Source organism: Vanessa atalanta, chromosome 17, assembly GCF_905147765.1.
Source record: "Vanessa atalanta chromosome 17, ilVanAtal1.2, whole genome shotgun sequence".
NCBI classification, from domain to species: Eukaryota; Metazoa; Arthropoda; class Insecta; order Lepidoptera; family Nymphalidae; genus Vanessa; species Vanessa atalanta.
This window is the reverse complement of record NC_061887.1, coordinates 6,448,221-6,456,774: the sequence shown is the minus strand read 5'-3', so window position 1 is coordinate 6,456,774 and position 8,554 is coordinate 6,448,221. Positions and strand designations below refer to the sequence as shown.

The 8,554-nt window shown below is 30.3% G+C and overlaps 2 protein-coding genes across 2 annotated transcripts; both read right to left on the bottom strand.

The window, feature by feature from the left end:
• Positions 1-1,724: 1,724 nt before the first annotated feature.
• Positions 1,725-2,579, bottom strand: LOC125070650 (probable H/ACA ribonucleoprotein complex subunit 1). The gene is made up of 2 exons (XM_047680598.1): positions 2,488-2,579; positions 1,725-2,066 (listed from the first exon to the last, which is right to left on the bottom strand). The coding sequence occupies exons 1-2, from the start codon at positions 2,497-2,499 to the stop codon at positions 1,725-1,727; spliced, it is 354 nt and encodes a 117-aa protein (XP_047536554.1). The 5' UTR covers positions 2,500-2,579.
• A 1,011-nt stretch (positions 2,580-3,590) lies between these two features.
• On the bottom strand, positions 3,591-4,899 carry LOC125070319 (glycine-rich cell wall structural protein 2-like). The gene is made up of 2 exons (XM_047680131.1): positions 4,792-4,899; positions 3,591-4,301 (listed from the first exon to the last, which is right to left on the bottom strand). Exons 1-2 carry the CDS (start codon positions 4,804-4,806, stop codon positions 3,684-3,686), a joined length of 633 nt encoding a protein of 210 aa, XP_047536087.1. The 5' UTR covers positions 4,807-4,899; the 3' UTR covers positions 3,591-3,683.
• Positions 4,900-8,554: the final 3,655 nt, after the last annotated feature.

Sequence of the window (8,554 nt, the reverse complement as noted above, 5' to 3'; positions counted from 1 at the left end):
AAATGATTGAACTAAAGTAATCTTTATAGTGATCGAACTGACTATTATATCTCCGACTCGATTGACATTATAAACTATGATCTTTAATAATATACAAACATACTGCAGTAGACCTCAGTACGTCAAATTCCAAGGTAGACGCGAGAAAAAGTTATAGAGGTTTATATGACAATTAAACATTTTAATAGTTTAGGTTGACTTATAATGGTTATACATAAATTTTAAACAGTATAGTTTTTTGCGAAAGCAAATCAGCAAACAAAACCCAGATGAGTTCGCAATAATAATTTTATATATGAATATTTTTCAACGAATTGATAAAATTCGATGTTTCGTCTCAAACAGAGGTTAGTAACTTAATTTATATCTCATTTAAATTCAGTATTAAATGTTAAAACTGCGATATTCTCAGTTGTTTTGCAATGATTTTTCCTTGTCCCAGTTTACTCAGAAGAAATGGTAGCGTGTTTTAGGTCCTAATGATCTTTTTGCGTTATGATAGCACATTGAATACAATAAGACAAAGTTTATTTAAAGGATTGCTAATGATTTTATATTTCATATTTCTTGAAGTGTTCAAGCGATAAGTTGAAAATGAATTTTTTGATACAGGTATTCAGTGAATTGTTTTAACATCTTTTAATATTTATTTATATTTTGAATTTAAATGTTATAATATTTTTTTTAGGTTTCGATAGTTATTTTAACCATACAGTGCTGTGAAATAGTGTGCAGACCTCATTATCAATACAAACATGGAATACAAAAAAGTTTTCATTTTGAAATAATTCCATTACCACTTAAACAATTTAGTTTTGTTTTGGAAAAAATAATCCCATTCGGGAAGTTTGAATTGAAACATGATATCCATAAACGACAGATTATAGACTCTGAAATATCACCAATATCTAACGAAATACCAGTTGCTAATGTAGCAATTGAGGAAATCAATAAAACACCAGCAATTGAAATACTGGATAAAAAAGAAGAAAATTTGACACCTGAAGTAATAATTACTACAATAATAAAACCTGTCGAAGATAGCAAAGCGTTTCCAGAAGAATCAGAAGTTGTTATAACACCAGCTGAGAAAGGTGGCGATATTATAAAACAATCTTCTAGTGAAGTATTAATAACTGAGGAAATAATACCGAAACCTGTGGAAGTTGTTCCTCAACCGAGTCCGGTTATTGAAATAACACCAAAGCCTTTAGAAGTTCCACCACCAGTCGAACAGCCTGTTGTGCAAAATGTGGTGGTAAGTACTCCTATAGAAAGTACAGTGCCACCACTGAGTAATGTACCCATTATAAGCCCGGTACTAAACAAGATACCTGTTATACCTATATTGCATACGGATATATCAAAAATACCATTGAGCGGCATATCATATCCTACTCCGTCACCATTTCCCGTTCCTGAAGTTATAATTTCACCTCCGCCACCACCGCCGCCACCGGTTAAAGAACCACCAGTAGTTAAAGAAGAAACTCCAAATATTTTCGTTAAAGGTTCTAGATTTGTTTTATACTTTGGTTCGATGATGCTTCAAATGCTATCTCAACTTGTGAATGGGCGAATTAATTTAAATCAACCTTTACCAGCAGTACTACCAGAAATACAATAAAAAAAGATATTGTAATAAACTTTTGTACTGATTAGCTTTATTAAACCAATTATATTAAGTATTGATAAAACTTTCTTTGATTTTTTAATAAATAACATTAAAATCTACGACCAAATCCACCTTGCCCGTTACCCCCACCGAATCCACCTGGTCCACCGCCACCACGTCCATTGTTTTGTCCAAATCCACCACCACCACCACCACGTCCATTGTTTTGTCCAAATCCACCACCACCACGTCCATTGTTTTGTCCAAATCCACCGCCTCCAAAGTTATTTCCAAATCCTCCGGAGCCACCTTGCCTTCCGCCAAATCCTCCGCCGCTTCCAAAACCACCTTGTCCACCAAATCTACCATCATTTCCTCCTCTTTCAAAACCACCATCAAAGGCGGTGATGGTGCATATTAAAGCAAATATTACAGCTATTACGAAGATAATCTGGAAAAATAATGATTTTTTTAGTTGCGAACAAAATTAAGACTTATTCAATTTGTTTTTTTTTTAATCAAAATTTCAACCAAATGGCAAAGATAAAATTATTGTAAATATAGTTGAAATAAAAAAAAACACTACTATTTGAATATAATATTGAATAAACTACATCATTTTTTTAACTTTTTAGTTCACTAAAATGTGATAAAAAACATTCATACAAATGAATATCACATAAAAAAATCCTTATTTAGTTTAAAATAAATAAAAAATATTATTACAATATTCCTTGATAATTTTCTCGCAACTAATCGTCAAAAAATAAATTCACATTATAATTTTGCTTAAACAAATTAAAATTTTGTATATTATAGAGATCTATATTTTAATTATTTATAATTGAATAATAGCATATTATCAAACTTACTTTAGACGCCATCTTGAATTATATAATATGTAACGCGATTGCTCATCAGCTGATATATAGTGACAAACTTCTCAAAATATCAATCCTTAAGTAATATCCGAACATTTACAAATCTATATAAGGACACCGTTACGTGTATAACAAATTAATAAAATGGTGTGAAAATCAAACAGATCGACACTTAATGTTGTTTCACATCTCAGTTTTTTTTGTACGATGATTTAGAGTTAGCGAAATCAATCAAATCAATCCTCATATAAATCTTATAAAATTATTGTAGCAAAGTAAGTGTCTCACTACTGGTTGTCCTCTCTCAAGGTTCTCTTAGAACTTCTAAGAGAACCTGATGAAAAAAAATGAAGTAGATGGGATTCCATCTAGTTCATTAAATAAATTTAATGTGAATTATTATATGTGCGGTTTTTCAGTGTTTGACTTGTCCTCGTGATGTTTTGTGAAGAATACTGTTACAGTATTATTTAATGATAATAACTATATGATTTGTTCGTTGTTGAATTGTCTCATTTAATAATAGATTCAGATTTTGCTAACAGCTAAAAATAGTTTTTTTATTTATTAATAATATTTGTTTTTTTTTTTTAATTTCTTAATTACTTATAACAATTTGTATATGTATGTTTATAATATTCAGGTTTGCTGTATTTAAGTGTAAATAAAAGCAAAACTGAATACCGATAGTGGTTAATTATTATTTAAACCTACATATACGGTTGGTAAGCTCGGCTTGATTCAATATAATAATCAATTTTATACGATAAAAATTGGTACTGAACATCATGCATTTTATCATACAAAATTTACATTTTTTTTTCGTGACATAATATTGTTGATATTTGCGTAATATTTGTTTTTTTTTTTACCAAATTGAAATCGTAAAAGTCGAATGGAAACGAATCAAATATTGTGTTTGTTATGGTTTTCTTACAAATTCACAGTGACATGTGAGTCGTGTTCAATAAATATTGGAATTTAAATTTGATTAAAAAATATATTGCAAAAATATTGTATTATATGTGTGAAAAACATTAAGTTTTTTAGGTGTATATGTATTAATGAAATATTTTCTAAAAAAAAAAAATCAATTCGTAAAATATATTTAATCAGGAGAAGATAAAGTCGTGTATATTAAATGTTTACTTATGGTTTTATACGTAAATTTCAAATTATTCACACAGTTAACGTCCATAGCCACTAGATTTTGCTCCATGGCTGCCGCCGCTGGATCCGCCTTGACTTCCTCCAGATGCACCTTGACCGCTGTGTCCACTTTCGTGTCCACCGGCATTTTTTCCTCCTTGACTTCCTCCGCCAGTTTGCCCGTGGGAGCCAATACCGCTCGATCCACTTACACCTCCGGATCCAATCTGTCCCTCTGAACCACTTTGTCCTTTAGTTCCTTGATTTCCGCTGACACCACCGGTTCCACTTTGACTTTCATGGCCCCCTTGATGACTTCCAGATCCACCTTGACTACTTTCTGATCCTCCTTTATTACCCCCTAATCCTCCTTGACTACTTCCAGAACCTCCTTGAGTACTTCCAGAACCTCCTTGACTACTTCCGGATCCTGCTTGTCCTTCAGAGGCACTTTGGTCCTGTTTTCCATGGTCGTGGCTACCACTTGAACCATCTGTACCTATTTGTTTTCTAGACGCCACGTTACTTCCACCAGAAGAGTCGCCATGTGTGCCAGCCTGCCCGCCTAAGCTACTAGAGCTACTTCCATAGCCTTTAGGATTTTCACCCAAAGTTGTAGCAATTAGGGCAGTTGCCACAGTTAGAATAAGTAAAGTCTGCAAGTTACAGAAATTAAACAACTTTAGATTAACCAAGTCATAAAAATAATAAAAAAAATATGCATTTTGCATTGATAATAATAATTATTGTTTTAAATAAAAAAAGTCATCCATCATTCGTCGTCAGTCATATTATGATTATGGTTAGTGAGAAAAACTTTCCATCGAAACTAAAGAAGTATTTATTGTTTTTTTAGTTGTTAGGAATACACATTACGGATATTTTGTTGGTCTCGCTGTTTGACGACCGTATCGTCTAATACACATAATAAATTCGTATTTAACTGCTAAAATCCGCCGAAATATTTGGTTTACAATATTTGCACTTTTTACTATTATACTATTCATTAGTTTTGTTGTATAAATAAATATTATACAGGACACCGCAACACAGAATCTAATTTCTATTTATGTGCATATTTTCAATATGAATTTTAATAATTATTAATAATATATACAATATTATTTTAAGTAGAAGTTAACCTACCTTAACTAGAGCCATTGTGGGTCAGATATACAACTGAGTCGCATTTCAAATCATTTATATAGATGCGGATTAATGTATTCCATTAATTAGTTGAAACATTCTCACGAGGAGAATAACTTTGTTAAGTTATGACGTTTTTCCTATTTAACTATAATAATAGTCGTCTTTTGCACTAATATTCTAACGCAGCTTGTATACTATTATTTTTATTAGTATTATTATAATAATCGGTTATATTTTGTGTCGTATGTCGTAAATATTCATCGATTATTCATCTGGCATTATAATTTAGCATCTTCGCGTAAAAAAAGGTACTTGATTCATATATTATTCTTTATTTATCTATAAAATGTATTCAGTGGCACCTGAAGAGTTTGTTCAAATAACGTCAATGATATCTCTATTTTCTATTGATGCGGAACATCTTTTGGTTAAACCGACTCATATTCCGTGAGGGGTAACGGCATAAAGCTCTGTAATACCTTCGTGACCCCTCACCGCCGTTGATCTCTACTTATTTGTGTGTACGTGGTGAGAAATAATATACTTATTTTATAAACGAAACTCTATGTTTTTATTTATTTAAATTATATAATATTTCGCATCTGCTGGGACTCCTGTGACAGCTAAAAATCTTATCTATAAGTGAACCAACTATAGTACAATCAGTCTACAATGGGTGGCGAATCATCGAATTGCTTGATACCTGTTTTTGAATAATGGATATAAGTTTTATATTTAGATTGAAAACATGAAACCGATTGAACTATATTCGAATATAAATTTACTATAAATGAAATATCGAATATTTATTTATATTCTAAAGACTTATTACCCGGTATTTGTTATATATTTAAAATATAAGATATCTATAAACGAACAAACATAACTACCTATGCATCGATAGATTAAATAATTTATACAACCTTGCATTTAATCTATATCTGTGTCGCATGTAAGAAAATCTTTCCGATTACTTATCTCAATATAAATAGTATGTAATTGGTCATGTAACGTCAATGCATTTGAATTGAAATAACTTTACATAGGGATAATTAACTTGTACATAATTTATTGCTTTCAATATCCGCTTTAATTTTTAATTGATGTTAAGGGGCCCAACTCGTCTGACAAATTCTTACATTCCGATTACACTTCCACAGCGATCCAGTTGTGATTTGGGCGAAGTTGGGCTATAATAGAATCGTTTTAGATTAGTAGAATTTGTCCTCAGTAACGATTCCGCTCAGGTTTATTTCTGTGAGTAATATTAATAGTAGAACTTGGATCGGAATAGATTCGAAATCGTAACATAACTGTTATAAATTCGTTTCTACTAAATATCGGGGTCGTATTACAATCGTGTTTAATTAGTAATCCCTTAACATAAAGGCATTGTGCTCAGTTGATATAAACGTAGTAATCGTCTATGTAATTGATATAATCGTATTTATGATAAAATATTTGAAAGTATGCCTGGGCTTAGGTGGGGTCTATCCGGATGCCCTTTAATGGTAATTACTACTGGTTTACTATATAAACTAATGAATACAAATCCGATACTAAGCCTAGTATGATAACAATACTTATTCAAATGTTTTAAAAATAAAATGAGCATGAAAACCTTCTTTGTTTATTTTTTGTAATAACCAGCAGACAAGATCAGATGGAGCGCACAGAACATTATAGTTAAGCAAGAAAAGTGAATACGTGTTGTTGAATGAGTTTAAAAATATAGCTATTTCTTTTTATAATTAACAAAAAAAGAGTTGTTCATTAAAAACTTTATTTAAATATAACATGACTTTGTTTCACATACAAAATGTTCAAACTAACAAAATTTGAAATAGCAATATGTCAATTTATTCCCTCTTGATGTTCGGCTTTTCTTTGATTTCCTTTTTGATAAAGTAGTTCACCTCTGGGTATGGATAAGTTGGTCTATAATAAGATTGCCAAAAATAGTACGGGAACGTGAATAGTCCAGGGAAATGTGGTCTCCCACTTTCGATTAATAACTTATCATCGTATTTGTCCTTGTTTTTCACTGGTTTCAAACGATCCTCAAATGCATCGTAAACGGGTCGCCAGATTTCGTCTTTTTCACGGTCCTTGAACTCGAGTCTGTCTTCGTACGGTCTACATGACACCGAAAGAAATATACAAGTTAACAGTAAATACATGGATATCATTTTTGTATTATTTGTACACGTTATGTTACTGTATTGCGGGTTAACTGAATACTTACGTGATTTTTGTAACGTATTTATGTATTCTTTCAGTTCAATTACGATTATCAGAGATTGGATTTACCATAGACAAAAGTGGTTTTTTATCTAAGTCCTTGTGTCAGCTATGAAAAAGAATAATTGCTTTTCTAGAACGAATGGTTTTTCCAGATTGCACAGTAAGTGTAATATTTTCTAATTATACAATTTAAGTTTACATTTTTTTTAATTTAAAATATTTAGGCTGATTGGCAAATGGCTATTTATGGTAAAAGATCACCTTCCATAAATATTGGCTCTGTAAGAAATATTAACTATAATTGATTTTGTAATTGTGCCAGCGGCCTAATTGCAATTAAAAAAACACCTGGGAACTAAGATGTTATGTCCCTTGTAGCGGTAATTACACTTGCTCACTCATCCTTTATGCTGGAATACAACAATAGCCAGTTTTGATATTTGGTGATATAGTTCATATATTTTTTGATAAATTTTATAATACACCAAATGTAAATACACCTATATTGTTATTTATTTTAATGATTTATGTATCTATACTTATTTTCATAGTGTCATAAATGTACTATTCGTTTTAACAATATAATTTTAAAGAAGCAACATTTAAAAAGTAGATAAGATTTTTATTTTAATATGTGTGTATGTTTCACTTTGTCGTTTAGTTACGTAGCGTTAAGGTAAACAAGTTAAGAAATTGCAATTGTGAATATAGCTTCTATATGATGTCCATGAATAATGAATGATGAATAATTTTATCTATATATAATATAACGAGAATCGTTTGTGTGGATATGCACCGCTCTCGTTTTTTCACACTTAATTCGACTAAGTATATTCGGTACATCAATAATTTAAGTGATATATATTATAAATATCTTAAGTAATAGATTATATATATATAATTACAATGAAACTGGAATGCATAAACGCATATAAAGTATTGATGTTCACTGTCAATAATAACATAACAATTAATTTTAGAATGTGTTGATCTAGTTACAATGTAAATATATCACATTCTTCTTATGTACTGTACCTTGAAATAGTTATTTTTTATGTCTATTATGTAAGGTAACATATTAAAATTATCTTCGAGCTATGAGTATAAAATATTATTAATAAATAATACTAATATTTCAAACATCAAACCAATATTATAAATAGGGAGGTTTTTTTTACTAAATTTTCGTATTTTTCTCATCCAATTAATATGGAATTATTATATCTATTTAGAACAGACAAAAGTATATCAATATCAATAAATCTACAATATAATATTGTAGATTTATTGATATACATATATCGTTAATATAGACATGTGTGAATAGAAAATATAGCTCATTTATCGGTTTGAAGGCGATTATAATGAAAGCAATATTGATTTGATTTAGATACCTGCATCAAGGCAATGTTAAAGATGACGGAAGATGTAGACCTATTACTTCCTTTATTAATGTTACGATCATTTCATAGGAATTATTTGCATAAACAGTAATTTTCTTACTATTATCAGAGTT